Source organism: Balaenoptera physalus, assembly GCF_965194825.1.
Source record: "Balaenoptera physalus genome assembly, chromosome: 20".
Taxonomy (NCBI): Eukaryota; Metazoa; Chordata; class Mammalia; order Artiodactyla; family Balaenopteridae; genus Balaenoptera; species Balaenoptera physalus.
Window position 1 is genome coordinate 52,772,943 of NC_138901.1, and position 14,850 is coordinate 52,787,792.

The 14,850-nt window shown below is 49.0% G+C and overlaps 2 protein-coding genes across 2 annotated transcripts; one reads left to right on the top strand and one right to left on the bottom strand.

Annotated features, from left to right (window-relative positions):
• Positions 1-405: 405 nt before the first annotated feature.
• Positions 406-5,396, bottom strand: TAX1BP3 (Tax1 binding protein 3). Its single transcript, XM_082443631.1, has 4 exons — positions 5,247-5,396; positions 2,138-2,257; positions 1,666-1,743; positions 406-1,372 (listed from the first exon to the last, which is right to left on the bottom strand). The coding sequence occupies exons 1-4, from the start codon at positions 5,283-5,285 to the stop codon at positions 1,235-1,237; spliced, it is 375 nt and encodes a 124-aa protein (XP_082299757.1). The 5' UTR covers positions 5,286-5,396; the 3' UTR covers positions 406-1,234.
• Positions 5,397-5,509: 113 nt separating this feature from the next.
• Positions 5,510-6,427, top strand: EMC6 (ER membrane protein complex subunit 6). Its single transcript, XM_082443632.1, has 2 exons — positions 5,510-5,663; positions 5,851-6,427. The coding sequence occupies exon 2, from the start codon at positions 5,899-5,901 to the stop codon at positions 6,229-6,231; it is 333 nt and encodes a 110-aa protein (XP_082299758.1). The 5' UTR covers positions 5,510-5,663; positions 5,851-5,898; the 3' UTR covers positions 6,232-6,427.
• The last annotated feature ends 8,423 nt before the right edge of the window (positions 6,428-14,850 follow it).

Here is a 14,850-nt window from a genome sequence, read left to right on the forward strand (position 1 = left end):
CTGGGCCAAGCAAAGGCCTCAGTGCTCCCCAGCTCACCCCCATCTCCTCAGATCACAGACCCTGGAAACACTTGGGGCTGCATCCCTGGCTGTGCTAAACTGAATACTCTTAAGAGTCTTAGCGGGTGGATGTTCTCCCTTGGTGTCCATGAGGTCCCTCCCCAATAGGAGCTGAGGCTAGGTTACGCGAGGGAAGTTGGGGGTTCCTGGCCCAGCTCCAGTGAAAGTACTCCGAGACATTCCCACGGGGGCGGCCCTGGTCAAGCACAGCATCAGTGGCCTTGGGGTTAGTTGGGCTTTGTCCAGAGCAGCAGGGGCCAAGTCAGCCAGCCTTACAACCAAAGCTCTCTCACAATTCACCCCCAAACATCCCTACCTCATGTCTCAGCAAAGACCTCTGATGAATGAATTCCAGCACTGTTTATTGGGCACAAGACGTGGGGTGGCTTCCTACTGCCCCATTTCCACAGTAACCAAAGCAAGGCTGGTTCCCTTGCTAAGAGTAATCCCCAGATGTGAATTAGCCGAATTCGAAAGTTGAACTGGCATCTTCAAAGAGTAAGATAAAAACGCTTTGTATCAAAGTTGTGATTAAAAAAATACAAAGGTTAAACCCAAAGGCATAGAGGAAAATGGGAATCCTGAGAACTGCCCTGAAATGTCAGCCTCAAACCTCATCTGAATCCTGTAAGCAGGTGAACCCTGGGGAGGTCCGTACCCCTTGCAGGGGCGGGAGTACGATGGGGTGAACTGCGAGCCTGCCTGGCTTCCATCCGGACAAACTTTCGTAGCGTCTCTGGCAGTGAGTCGAGTCCCCGCTGGGAAACACAGGGAAAAGCATGGGGCACAGGCACTCCGGAGCGAAGACACAGGGGCAGTGCCCAGCCCTGCGTTTCCCAGCTATATGGTGCTCTCAGGAAGGGGGGGGCCCCTGCTCGCCTGCTGTGGCCCGGCAGCAGGGTCTGGGGGCCAAGCCTTGGTCACAGATTGGGGACTGACTCCAACTCGGCTCCAGGCCCTTGTTTCCAGTCCTCAGTGTCCAAGGGAGAGAGCTGGTCCCAGAGCTTCGGGCCCGTGGTGGGAGAGGGGAAGGCAGGTCAGACCTCTGGGACCAGCTCTTGCCCTTCTAGGCGGGGGCCCAGCAACGAGCAGAAGCCAGGACGAGGGGCAGAGCGTGGAAGTGGTGTCGCCATACAAAGGGCGGGCAGGCACGAGTCGGGGGCCCTGGCGGCTGCTAGGACAGCATGGACTGCTGCACGGCCTTCTGCAGCGACTGCCGCGTCACCAGCAGACGCACCACCTCCTCCGAGCGCTTGGTGAGCCGCTTCCGGGCCTGGTCGTGTGTGACCATGGTCATGTCCCAGCCGTTCACCTGGCCCAGGGAGAGAACACAGCCCCCCTCAGCTCGCTGCCTTCTGGGATCTGAAAGTAGGACGGGCTTTGGGAGGCCTGGGTCTCGCAAGCTGGGGATGCCAAGCACCACCTCACACGCACACACAGCGGAGAGCCAGCTTCCTCTGGGGGCGACGCCAGTATGGGCTCCAAAACGACTTCGGTTATTCTCCCAGATGCCCAGGGAGGCAGACAGGGGCAGCCCCACCGCCCCCAAGTGCTTTAGACCCTCTGGCCCAAACCTTGTTTTTCCTCCTTTGGGACATCTGTTACCTGCATGATCTTGTCCCCAATCTGCAGCCCAGCAATTTCCGCAGGGCCTCCTTCGGATACCCGTGTGACGTAAATGCCCTGGAAACAGACAGCCCAAGTCAAGCACTGGGGTCACTGGACTGGCCTCTTATCCACAGAGCAAAGTCCAGCATGGCATACTCCTAGCCGTCTGTCTGTCCCGCACCCATTATCCCCCAGCACAAGCTGTGTCGAACAGCCAAGGGGGAAGTAGAGTAGCCCCATGGATGCTACAGCCCCTGCTGGGCTGTGTCTGAGCAGGCCTTCCTAGTGCTGGGAGGGCTGGGAGGCCCACCCCTACTTATTCCCAGCAGATCATTTCTTGGACCTTCTTAGAGAGGACCGTTTGAGAGAGAGAAGGTCTGCTCCTTCCACAAAGGCCCAGGAAGCAGAGACCCACCATCTCAGGCCTCTGTGCCCCACAGAGAGGTCCCCAGACCCTAGTCTTCCTCACCTTGTCCGTCTTATCTTCTGAGAAAGGATTCTGGGAGGGATCTTGGTCAATTCCACCTCCAATGCTGAAGCCCAGGATTAAGTTCTCACCTTGACGCAACTTGTGAATTTCAACTCTTTGCTGGCAAAGATAAAAAGCGAGTTGGGGATGAGTGGGTATGGAGAGCAAATGTGTGGTCTGTGTCCCCTGCAGCAGCCTCAGGCGGCTGGGTAGGCTCACAGCCATGCCACGGGGATGGGGCCCAGGGCCTCCTGCAGGAATCCAGCTGGTCACCAGCCTGGGAGGCTGGGGGGTTGAGACTCGTAACTCAGCCACATCAACGCACCCACACAACCCTCAGTCCCAACCTCTCCCAGCTTCCTCTGTCTCAGGCACCAGCCTTCTCAACACATGCTAAGCCCCTCCTGGCCCAAGAGCCAGGGTGCTTTGGCTGCTCTGAAGGAGGGCCTTTGTCCCAGGTGAGGGACCACACAGGGCAGGAGAGGTCAGGCCCTGAAAAAAAATGCAGGCACACTGCTGAGGCAGCTCAGATTGCTGAGCCAGCCCTGTCAGGGCAAGCCCAGAGATGCTCGGGAAAAGCAGAGATCAAACTTGCACAGAAAGGAGGAAGGGCTGTCATGGCCAAAGGAACAGGAGCAGAGGCTTGAAGGTGCTATGGATACATATCCACGAGACTGGACTGTACAGCGCAGGACCCGAACTGGGAGGTGAGATGAGGCTGAGCCCAGGTCAGGAAGGCCGGGGAGTGCAGGCCCAGGAGACTGGCCCAGAGGGAGGGGGCGTCTCCCTAAGCCCCAGGCCCTGCTCTTGTGCAGTGGAGGAGGTGGAGGAGGGGCCTAGGGCTCTCCCACCATACTCTGAGGTTGCGGTCCCCATCTGTGCCAAGCTCCTTTCAAAGCCCTCAGCAGCCACCCTCCAGTCACCAGATGCTGGGAGCCAGACCGATTGCCCCACCCCAAAAGTTGACAGTTTTAACAGAAGAAAAACACAAAGCAAACGGTGACTTGATCTGGACTTGAGGGGCTTCACAAAGGAGCACCAGGCATTGGGCTGACCAGGATTTTGGCCACCTGACCTTGATGCTAGGCCCACTGGAGCTCTCAGAAATTGGGGAGTAGGGCTGGGGTCGGGCCTGATGGTAGATCACGGTCAGGTGTGATGCTAGAATGACCACTCAGGCAGTCGGTAGGGGAACAGATGTCTCACAGAGGTGGGATGTGGAGGCCAGGGGACATGAGCTACTTAGGAAGTGAGATCAACAGACTCCAGACTGTTCATGGCCGAAAGGAGCCAAGGCGAGCTCCTGGCTGGCCACCTGGCCTGGCTGAACACAACCATCTCCCAGATGGGGACCCGAGAGGAGAAGGAGCATGTTGAGCTGGAGAGCCAGGAGCCATCCAGGCAGGTGTTCAGAAGGTAGACCGGTCTATGGAGCCAGAGTTCAGAGGAGAGGCCAAAATAGTTTTAACATTCTCAAAATGTTAACTACATGGGAGAGGGCACAGGGTAGGGAGGAGCCTCTTCCACCCCCATCCCCGATCCGAGACACAAGAGGGAGAGGCCAGACCCCACCCACCGTATTCAGACATGTTCCTAGTGTGAGAAGAATTGGAAGGTCATGGTCCTAGAGTTTTGAGGAAGGCCCGGGGACCAGTCATGACCTGCAGTAAGGGGGTTGTGGGAAGCGTGACACCTGAGGCCCACTGGACCTAGGTCCTCATGCGCAAACGTGTGCGCTCCTCCAGGCCTGCCTCTGCCTCCTCTGACACACACCTTTGCGCACCTTTGACTCACCCTTAAGATCAGAAAGAAGTACAGGCTCTAGGACTGGGAGACAAGGCCCCGTCACTGACTTGCTGGGTGAGGTCAGGCAGGTTACTGCCCCTCTCTGGTTCCCCACCTGCACCCCTTTTTTCCAGCTAAGGAGCAAACCTGACCCCTTCTCTCTGGGGCAGCTAGAGAGCTGAAGAAGGCAGGCTGGTGCAGCCAGGGTGAAGCTGAAGACAGCTGTCATCAGGTCCAACAATGTCTCCTCCTAGCCCAGGCCTGAGCTTGTGCTCTAAGCTGACCCTCACGTGTCAGCTTTATCAGTGACTCCCTGGTCACACCACCTGACTGCAGGAGTCCCCAACACGCCCATCTGAGATACTGCAGCCAGTCCCAGGGCCCCAGGACTGGGACTTCCACCTGACCCGTGCCCTGTCCAGCAGGCATTTCTTCTCAGAGACCTGGCTCCTTCCTGAGGGCTTCTTCACACGACTGAGCATGATCAGACTTCTCTCTGGGACTCAATTTCCCCACCTCAGCCACAGAGTGGGCCTCCAGGCCCCATCCAGCTGTGGCATTGGCATCTGGGTCTAATGTCCCAGCCTCCCTTTGCCTATTCTAATAGCACTTGGCACCCAAGACCAGCCAAGGGAGGAGACAGGGGCCTGAGCTGACCCCAAAGGGTCTCCTCAGGCCACAAGTGCCAGGTAGGGGACCTGGACTTTGCCCCAAGGGCTGGGGTTCCAGGGAACGTTCGGAGCAGGATCGAACCAGTTGTATGAGGCTTCACTCTGGACCGGGGGGCGATGGGTCCGAGAAGGAAAAGCTGCAGGGGAGGGGGGAGGGGCTGCTATGTTGGCCCCGACCACCTCCACCCCGCAAGTCTCCCTCTGGGCGGCGGCGCCGGCTGGAGCGGAGGAAGCACTTCCTCATTCCAGAGGCTGCGACTCATGGACGTCGGGGCCGGCGCCCGCCACCCGCGGCTGCCCGGCTGGGGACACAGATCCGGGAAGTGGGCGCTTTCCCAGACTCCCACAGCAGGGGCCTTTCTCCTCAATCTTCCCTGCCCCGGCCGGCTGAGAGGAGCCCAACGCGGCGGCGTTGGTGCGCGGGATCTGGCCTCGATCCCGGCTCCTCAGGAGGCGCTTGGGTCCCAGCCATCTCTGTTGCATGGCTGGGGAAGACCGCGGCTCCGCTCCGGCAGAGCGGGAACCGGAGCTCTGGCTGCGAGTTTGCAGGAGACCCGGCTCGACGCTTTGTCAACGTGTTTGGGGTGTCAGTTTACCTATCTGCAAAGTGGGGTCAAGCCAAGACGAGGAGGAGCCCGCGCGAGACCACTCACCACCACGGCGGTGACCGGCTGGCCCGGGACGTAGGACATCTCGACCCCAATCTGGTAACCAAGCACCGCTCAGTGAAGCCCGCAGCGAAAATCCCCAAGGCCTCGCCCTCTCTGGTTAACAAAGGCCGCCCAGCCCGGCCCGCCCCCTCATGAATAGTTAACGACGCTCCAGCCAATCACCGACCGGAGCGCTCTCGGGCTTTCGGAAGTCCCAGCGCGCGCATAGAAAAGCGGAGAGAGGGGTGGAGCGTGCTCGGGGCACCCGCGGCGCATGCGCCAGAGGGCGGGCGCGAGTTCCTGGCGACTGCGCAGGCTGGGCCGTCCCAGCATCCTCCAGTGCAAGATGGCGCTGCGGGAACCCCTACCACAGGCTGTCTGAGGGAGTGTCGAGCTACTGCGTTTGCCGCCGGGTTCCAGGTAACTGGGCGAGTCTGGGCGGGAAATGCAGATGTGCCGCCGGCAACCCCGAGTCCTCAGCCTTTTCAGCGTCTTTCGAAGGTCCGCGACTGAGGGGTGCGAGGTCTCCGCAGCCCCAGGGGGAGGGGCGGCGCGAACCCAACTCGCCACGCTCCGGGCGCCACCTGTAACTTGGTTCTTTCCGCAGCCCCGCGTTGCTCCACGAGAAAGCAGAGGCCGAGCCCGGGCGGGTGCGATGGCCGCTGTGGTGGCCAAGCGGGAGGGGCCGCCGTTCATCAGCGAGGCCGCTGTGCGGGGCAACGCCGCCGTCCTGGATTACTGCCGGACCTCGGTGTCGGCGCTGTCAGGGGCCACGGCCGGCATCCTCGGCCTCACCGGCCTCTACGGCTTCATCTTCTACCTGCTCGCCTCCATCCTGCTCTCCCTGCTCTTAATTCTCAAGGCGGGAAGGAGGTGGAACAAATATTTTAAGTCGCGAAGACCTCTCTTTACAGGAGGTCTCATCGGAGGCCTCTTCACCTACGTCCTGTTCTGGACATTCCTCTACGGCATGGTGCACGTCTACTGAAACGTGGGCAGGGATGACTTTTTAAAAAAAAAAAAAAACAGATTGGGAGGACTGTTGCCAGAAATTAACACCAGGTAGACTTACCTAGTTTTTAAATTGTTGGAGTCGCCGCTTGTCCTGTAACGTTATAAATAATTTATATCTTAAGACGAAGAGCCTGTACTGTTCTTCAGATTAAATGAAGCGTGAGACCCTTTGTGGAGTTTTTTTCCTACCTTAACGCGTACCCCCTGGCTGCCATGGGTGCAAAATCGCCCGGTATTGACTCCGGGAGAGCTGGGACTGCGCCTTAGTTTTCTGTCCTTTCCTTGCATTTACACATAGGCCCCTCAGAGAGGGGCCACTAGGGCCTGAATAAGGAGAGAACTTACCGTTAACATCCTGAGAACTAATAACAGTTAATATTTATTAAGTGTGCCTTGTATGCCAAGCATTGTACCTTGTACCTTTTACACTCGTTACTTCGTTAATTCTAGCAATGTCCTTATGGAGTAGATGTGATTATTATTCCCCATTGATGAACGAACCGGAGGCTCAGAGAGGCTAAATACCTCTGCCGGAGGAGGCACAGCTAGGAAGAGGCAGAGCCAGGATTCAAATGTAGGTCTCTTAATTGCTCTTACTGTATTGGCTGACTGTACCTTTTCAGAACCCAGCCTTCCCTCCCAACCACTACTCTCAAGGTATGAGTGGTGTCATTTCAGTTCCATTTCACCTAGTTAGAGCTAGCTGTTTCCAGTTTTTAAAAAGCAAGCTCTTTTTTTCTAGACTCTGTCTAGTGAGAATTAAACAGACTGGATGATTAAGCTAATCTATGGGCTTGTCTAGAGTGTAAATGCTTCTGTCTATATGCTAATCCATGATCCCTCCCTGTCAGGAGGCTTATCTTAGAATAAAATGCATACATTTAATTGAGAAATAAATACTGCATTAGCGTTAAGTAAGGAGCACGTTGCTTGTGGAATTTATAGTTTTAACTGGGAAGACCAGCATTACCTGATTTCACAAATAGTCAGATTATAAGAGCTATGAAGAGAGTACACGGGAGCCCCAAACCTAACCCAGGTTGCGGGGTAGCTTGCTTTTTTTTTTTTTTTTTTAATTTTATTATTTTTTTTATACAGCAGGTTCTTATTAGTTATCCATTTTATACATATTAGTGTATATATGTCAATCCGAAACTCCCAGTTCATCCCACCACCACCACCACGACTACCCCTCCGCCGCTTTCCCCACTTGGTGTCCATACGTTTGTTCTCTACGTCTGTGTCTCAATTTCTACCCTGCAAACCGGTTCATCTGTACCATTTTTCTAGGTTCCACATATATGCGTTAATATAAGATATTTGTTTTTCTCTTTCTGACTTACTTCACTCTGTATGACAGTCTCTAGATTCATCCACGTCTCTACAAATGACCCAATTTTGTTCCTCTTTATGGCTGAGTAATATTCCATTGTATATATGTACCACATCTTCTTTATCCATTCGTCTGTCGATGGGCATTTAGGTTGCTTCCATGACCTGGCTATTGTAAATAGTGCTGCAATGAACATTGGGGTGCATGTGTCTTTTTGAATTATGATTTCTCTGGATATATGCCTAGTAGTGGGATTGCTGGGTCATATGGTAATTCTGTTTTTAGGTTTTTAAGGACCCTCCATACTGGTCTCCATAGTGGCTGTATCAATTTACATTCCCACCAACAGTGCAAGAGGGTTCCCTTCTCTCCACACCCTCTCCAGCATTTATTGTTTGTAGATTTTCTGATGATGCCCATTCTGACTGATGTGAAGTGATACCTCATTGTAGTTTTGATTTGCATTTCTCTAATAATTAGTGATGTTGAGCAGCTTTTCATGTGCTTCTTGGCCATCTGTATGTCTTCTTTGGAGAAATGTCTATTTAGATCTTCTGCCCATTTTTGGATTGGGTTGTTTGTTTTTTTAATATTGAGCTGCATGAGGTGTTTATATATTTTGGAGATTAATCCTTTGTCCGATGATTCGTTTGCAAATATTTTCTCCCATTCTGAGGGTTGTCTTTTCGTCTTGTTTGTAGTTTCCTTTGCTTTACAAAAGCTTTTAAGTTTCATTGGGTCCCGTTTGTTTATTTTTATTTTTATTTCCATTATTCTAGGAGGTGGGTCAAAAAAGATCTTGCCGTGATTTATGTCAAAGAGTGTTCTTCCTATGTTTTCCTCTAAGAGTTTTATAGTGTCCGGTCTTACATTTAGGTCTCGAATCCATTTTGAGTTTATTTTTGTGTATGGTGTTAGGGAGTGTTCTAATTTCATTCTTTTACATGTAGCTGTCCAGTTTTCCCAGCACCACTTATTGAAGAGACTGTCTTTTCTCTATTGTATATCCTTGCCTCCTTTGTCATAGATTAGTTGACCATAGGTGCGTGGGTTTGTCTCTGGGCTTTATATCCTGTTCCATTGATCTATATTTCTGTTTTTGTGCCAGCACCATATTGTCTTGATTACTGTAGCTTTATAGTATAGTCTGAAGTCAGGGAGTCTGATTCCTCCAGCTGTTTTTTTCCCTCAAGACCCCTTTGGCTATTTGGGGAATTTTGTGTCTCCATTCAAATTTAAAGATTTTTTTGTTCTAGTTCTGCAAAAAATGCCATTGGTAATTTGATAGGGATTGCACTGAATCTGTAGATTGCTTTGGGTAGTATAGTCATTTTCACAATATTGATTCTTCCAATCCAAGAACATGGTATATCTCTCTATTTGTTTGTATCATCTTTAATTTCTTTCATCAGTGTCTTATACTTTTCTGCATACGGGTCTTTTGTCTCCCTAGGTAGGTTTATTCCTAGGTATTTTATTCTTTTTGTTGCAGTGGTAAATGGAAGTGTTTCCTTAATTTCTCTTTCAGATTTTTCATCATTAGTGTATAGGAGTACAAGAGATTTCTGTGTATTAATTTTGTATCCTGCAACTTTGCCAGATTCATTGATTAGCTCTAGTAGTTTTCTGGTGGCATCTTTAGGATTCTCTATGTATAGTATCATGTCATCTGCAAACAGTGACAGTTTTACTTCTTCTTTTCCAATTTGTATTCCTTTTGTATTTTTTTCTTCTCTGATTGCCGTGGCTAGGACTTCCAAAACTATGTTGAATAATACTGGTGAGAGTGGACATCCTTGTCTTGTTCCTGATCTTAGAGGAAATGCTTTCAGTTTTTCACCATTGAGAATGATGTTTGCTGTGGGTTTGTCGTATATGGCCTTTATTATGTTGAGGTAGGTTCCCTCTATGCCCACTTTCTGGAGAATTTTTATCATAAATGGGAATTGAATTTTGTCAAAAGCTTTTTCTGCGTCTGTTGAGATTATCATATGGTTTTTATTCTTCAATTTGTTAATATGGTGTATCACATTGATTGATTTGTGTATCTTGAAGAATCCTTGCATCCCTGGGATAAATCCCACTTGATCATGGTGTATGATCCTTTTAATGTGTTGTTGGATTCTGTTTGCTAGTATTCTGTTGAGGATCTTTGCATCTATATTCATCAGTGAAATTGGTCTGTAATTTTCTTTTTTTGTAGTATCTTTGTCTGGTTTTGGTATCAGGGTGATGGTGGCCTCATAGAATGAGTTTGGGAGTGTTCCTTCCTCTGCAATTTTTTGGAAGAGTTTGAGAAGGATGGGTGTTAGCTCTTCTTTGAATGTTTGATAGAATTCACCTGTGAAGCCATCTGGTTCTGGACTTTTGTTTGTTGGAGGATTTTTAGTCACAGTTTCAATTTCATTCCTTGTGTTTGGTCTGTTCATATTTTCTATTTCTTCCTGGTTCAGTCTTGGAAGTTTATACGTTTCTAAGAATTTGTCCATTTCTTCCAGGTTGTCCGTTTTATTGGCATAGAGTTGCTTGTAGTAGTCTCTTAGGATGATTTGTATTTCTGTGGTGTCTGTTGTAACTTCTCCTTTTTCATTTCTAATTTTATTGATTTGAGTCCTCTCCCTCTTTTTCTTGATGAGTCTGGCTAATGGCTTATCAATTTTGTTTATCTTCTCAAAGAACCAGCTTTTAGTTTTATTGATCTTTGCTATTGTTTTCTTTGTTTCTATTTCATTTATTTCTGCTCTGGTCTTTATGACTTCTTTCCTTCTACTAACTTTGGGTTTTGTTTGTTCTTCTTCCTCTAGTTCCTTTAGGTGTAAGGTTAGATTGTTTATTTGAGATGTTTGTTGTTTCTTGAGGTAGGATTGTATTGCTATAAACTTCCCTCTTAAAACTGCTTTTGCTGCATCCCATAGGTTTTGGATCGTTGTGTTTTCATTGTCTTCTGTCTCTAGGTATTTTTTGATTTCGTCTTTGATATCTTCAGTAATCTCTTGGTTATTTAGTAACGTATTGTTTAGCTTCCATGTGCTTGTGTTTTTTACGTTTTTTTCCCTGTAATTGATTTCTAATCTCATAGCATTGTGGTCAGAAAAGATGCTTGATATGATTTCAATTTTCTTAAATTTACTGAGGCTTGATTTGTGACCCAAGATGTGATCTATCCTGGAGAATGTTCGTGCGCACTTGAGAAGAAAGTGTAATCTGCTGTTTTTGGATGGAATGTCCTATAAATATCAATTAAATCTATCTGGTCTGTTGTGTCATTTGAAGCTTGTGTTTCCTTATTAATTTTCTGTTTGGATGATCTGTCCGTTGGTGTAAGTGAGGTGTTAAAGTCCCCCACTATTATCGTGTTACTGTCGATTTCCTCTTTTATAGCTGTTAGCAGCGGCCTTATGTATTGAGGTGCTCCTATGTTGGGTGCATGTATATTTATAGTTGTTATATCTTCTTCTTGGATTGATCCCTTGATCATTATGTAGTGTCCTTCCTTGTCTCTTGTAACATTCTTTATTTTAAAGTCTATTTTATCTGATATGAGTATTGCTACTCCAGCTTTCTTTTGATTTCCATTTGCATGGAATATCTTTTTCCATCCCCTCACTTTCAGTCTGTATGTGTCCCTAGGTCTGAAGTGGGTCTCTTGTAGACAGCATATATATGGGTCTTGTTTTTGTATCCATTCAGCGAGCATGTGTCTTTTGGTTGGAGCATCTAATCCATTCACGTTTAAGGTAATTATCGATATGTATGTTCCTATTATCATTTTCTTAATGGTTTTGGGTTTGTTTTTGTAGGTTCTTTTCTTCTCTTGTGTTTCCCACTTAGAGAAGTTCCTTTAGCATTTGTTGTAGAGCTGGTTTGGTGGTGCTGAATTCTCTTAGCTTTTGCTTGTCTGGAAAGCTTTTGATTTCTCCATTGAATCTGAATGCGATCCTTGCCGGGTAGATTAATCTTGGTTGTAGGTTCTTCCCTTTCATCACTTTAAATATGTCATGCCACTCCCTTCTGGCTTGTAGAGTTTCTGCTGAGAAATCAGCTGTTAACCTATGGGAGTTCCCTTGTATGTTATTTGTCGTTTTTCCCTTGCTGCTTTCAATAATTTTTCTTTGTCTTTAATTTTTGCCAGTTTGATTACTATGTGTCCGGGCCTGTTTCTCCTTGGGTTTATCCTGTATGGGACTCTCTGCACTTCTTGGACTTGGGTGGCTATTACCTTTCCCACGTTAGAGAAATTTTCGACTATAATCTCTTCAAATATTTTCTCTGGTCTTTCTCTCTCTCTTCTCCTTCTGGGACCCCCTATAATATGAATGTTGCTGCATTTAATGTTGTCCCAGAGGTCTCTTAGGCTGTCTTCATTTCTTTTCATTCTTTTTTCTTTATTCTGTTCAGCAGCAGTGAATTCCACCTTTCTGTCTTCCAGGTCACTTATCCGTTCTTCTGCCTCAGTTATTCTGCTATTGATTCCTTCTAGTGTATTTTTCATTTCAGTTATTGTATTGTTCATCTCTGTTTGTTCATTCTTTAATTCTTCTAGGTGTTTGTTCTTTAATTCTTCTAGGGCTTTGTTAATCATTTCTTGCATCTTCTCGATCTTTGCCTCCATTCTTTTTTGAAGGTCGTGGATCATCTTCACTGTCATTATTCTGAATTCTTTTTCTGGAAGGTTGCCTATCTCCACTTCATTTAGTTGTTTTTCTGGGGTTTTATCTTGTTCCTTCATCTGGTATATAGCCGTCTGCCTTTTCATCTTGTCTATCTTTCTGTAAATGTGGTTTTTGTTCCACAGGCTGCAGGATTGTAGTTTTTCTTGCTTCTGCTGTCTGCCCTCTGGTGGTTGAGGCTATCTAAGAGGCTTGTGCAAGTTTCCTGATGGGAGGAACCTGTGGTGGGTAGAGCTGGCTGTTGCTCTGGTGGGCAGGGCTCAGTAAAACTTTAATCCTAATCTGCTTGTCTGCTGGTGGTTGGGGCTGGGTTCCCTCCCTGTTGGTTGTTTGGCCTGAGGCGACCCAACACTGGAGCCTACCTGCTCTTTGGTGGGGCTAATGGTGGACTCTGGGATGGCTCACGCCAAGGAGTACTTCCCAGAACTTCTGCTGCCAGTGACCTTGTCCTCACAGTGAGACACAGCCACCCCCCCACCCCGCCTCTGCAGGAGACCCTCCAACACTAGCAGGTAGGTCTGGTTCAGTCTCCTGTGGGGTCACTGCTCCTTCCCCTGTGTCCCGATGCGCACACTACTTTGTGTGTGCCCTCCAAGAGTGGAGTCTCTGTTTCCCCCAGTCCTGTCGAAGTCCTGCAATCAAATCGCACAGGCCTTCAAAGTCTGATTCTCTAGGAATTCCTCCTCCCGTTGCTGGACATCAGGTTGGGAAGCCTGACGTGGGGCTCAGAACCTTCACTCCAGTGGGTGGACTTCTGTGGTATAAGTATTCTCCAGTTTGTGAGTCACCCACCCAGCAGTTATGGGATTTGATTTTTTGTGATTGTGCCCCTCCTACCGTCTCATCGTGGCTTCTCCTTTGTCTTTGGATTTGGGGTATCTTTTTTGGTGAGTTCCAGTGTCTTCCTGTCGATGATTGTTCAGCAGTTGGTTGTGATTCCGATGCTCTCACGGAAGTGAGTGAAGAGGGAGTGAGAGCACGTCGTTCTACTCCGCCGTCTTGAACCAATCTCTCAATTTATTTATTTTATTTATTTATTTTTGGCTGCATTGCGTCTTCGTTGCTGCGCGCGGGCTTTCTCTAGTTGTGTTGACGGGCTTCTCATTGCGGTGGATTCTCTTGTTGTGGAGCATGGGCTCTAGGCGCACAGGCTTCAGTAGTTGTGGCATGTGGGCTCTGGCATGTGGGCTCAGTAGCTGTGGCTCGCGGGCTGTAGAGCGCAGGCTCAGTAGTTGTGGCGCACGGGCTTAGTATCTCCGCGGCATGTGGGATCTTCCCGGACCAGGGCTCGAACCCATGTCCCCTGCATTGGCAGGCGGATTCTTAACCACTGAGCCACCAGGGAAGCCCAGAGGGTAGCTTCTTTGAGGAAATAACATTACAATTAGGACGCAAGGGTTGAGTAACAGGCAAGTGTGGAGAAGGGGTTACTTGCAAGAAAGTGCATGTGTGAGGGCCATTGAGAACAAAGGAGTTTTGCCCATGTCTGAAACGTTAGAGAGAAGAGGCCCTGAGGTAGAGCACAGTGGGAGGTTTTGCTGCCAAACTAAACTTGGGTCCACTTGTCCATGAGCAGTAAAACCAATCTACTTACACTGGGTTGTGGTGAAGGAAAGTGCAGTGCTTATTGCAGGCGCAAAGCAAGGAGACCAGGCAGCTAGTGCGCAAAAGGCCCAAACTCCCCGAAGGCTTTCAGGGAAAGGTTTTTTAAGACAGGGTGAGGGAGAGGGTTGCAGGGTGCATGATCAACCTGTGGACAGTCTTCTGATTGGTTGCTGTTGAGGTGACCAGGAGTTAACATCATCAACCTTCTGGTTCTAACGGGTCTGGGGTCTACGTGCTTGTGGGCAGCATACAGTTAACTTCTTCCACCTGGTGAGGGTTTCATTATCTGCAAAACAGCTCAAAGGACGTGGCTCAGAATATTATCTATAGCCCTTGAGGAGGAGCTAAAGGTCTTTGACTTAGTTTAGCTATTATTTGCTTAGCTATTATTTTGTGTTGCTTGACTGTTTTCCTTTCTTTCTGTGTTTTCTCACTTCTCTGATTAAATTTCTTTGGAACTGGGGGAAAGCCTAGGAAGCTAAAGGTTTTCTACACACAAGAGGCAGGTGGAGGACATTCTGTCCTGGGAAGGCGACATAGGGTCTTGCTCAATTACAGTTTGCCCTTGATACTAATAGCAATTGGGGGGAGCCTTTGAAAGTTTTAGCTAGGAGTGATGTGATCAGATTGGGACTTTAGAAAAGAATCAGTTTTAGATCAGAAGGGGATCTGAGAGCTTGAATTCAGGTCCCTTTTTACAGATAGTAGGTGACCTGTGACCAATAGCGGAGGCCCAGGCCTCCTGAATCCCATTTTGGGTTCTGGACCAGATGTTTTCACATGAAGCCAAGAAGCGGCTGAGGTGATAGCTTTGCCTCCTTCTCCCAGTGACCACCGCTGAACCCTTTCTCTGACCACCAATGAAGATGCTCACGTTCATGGTTTACACACCCCACCCCCTCTCCCAACCTCCCCGGTCCTTTCAGGGACTTCTCTAAGTGGGAAGGGAGGGTTCAGTCCTGATGCAGAGTGAGTCCTGCTGGGG

Bases quoted from the DNA above. Each gene is read 5' to 3' on its own strand.
- TAX1BP3 (XM_082443631.1), bottom strand. From the start codon at position 5,285: ATGTCCTACGTCCCGGGCCAGCCGGTCACCGCCGTGGTG. The intron at 1,744-2,137 runs GTGAGGAAGACT...GTCTGTTTCCAG, and splicing joins CAGAAGATAAGACGGACAAG to GGCATTTACGTCACACGGGT. The intron at 1,373-1,665 runs GTAACAGATGTC...TCCCTGGGCCAG, and splicing joins TTGGGGACAAGATCATGCAG to GTGAACGGCTGGGACATGAC.
- EMC6 (XM_082443632.1), top strand. From the start codon at position 5,899: ATGGCCGCTGTGGTGGCCAAGCGGGAGGGGCCGCCGTTCATCAGCGAG.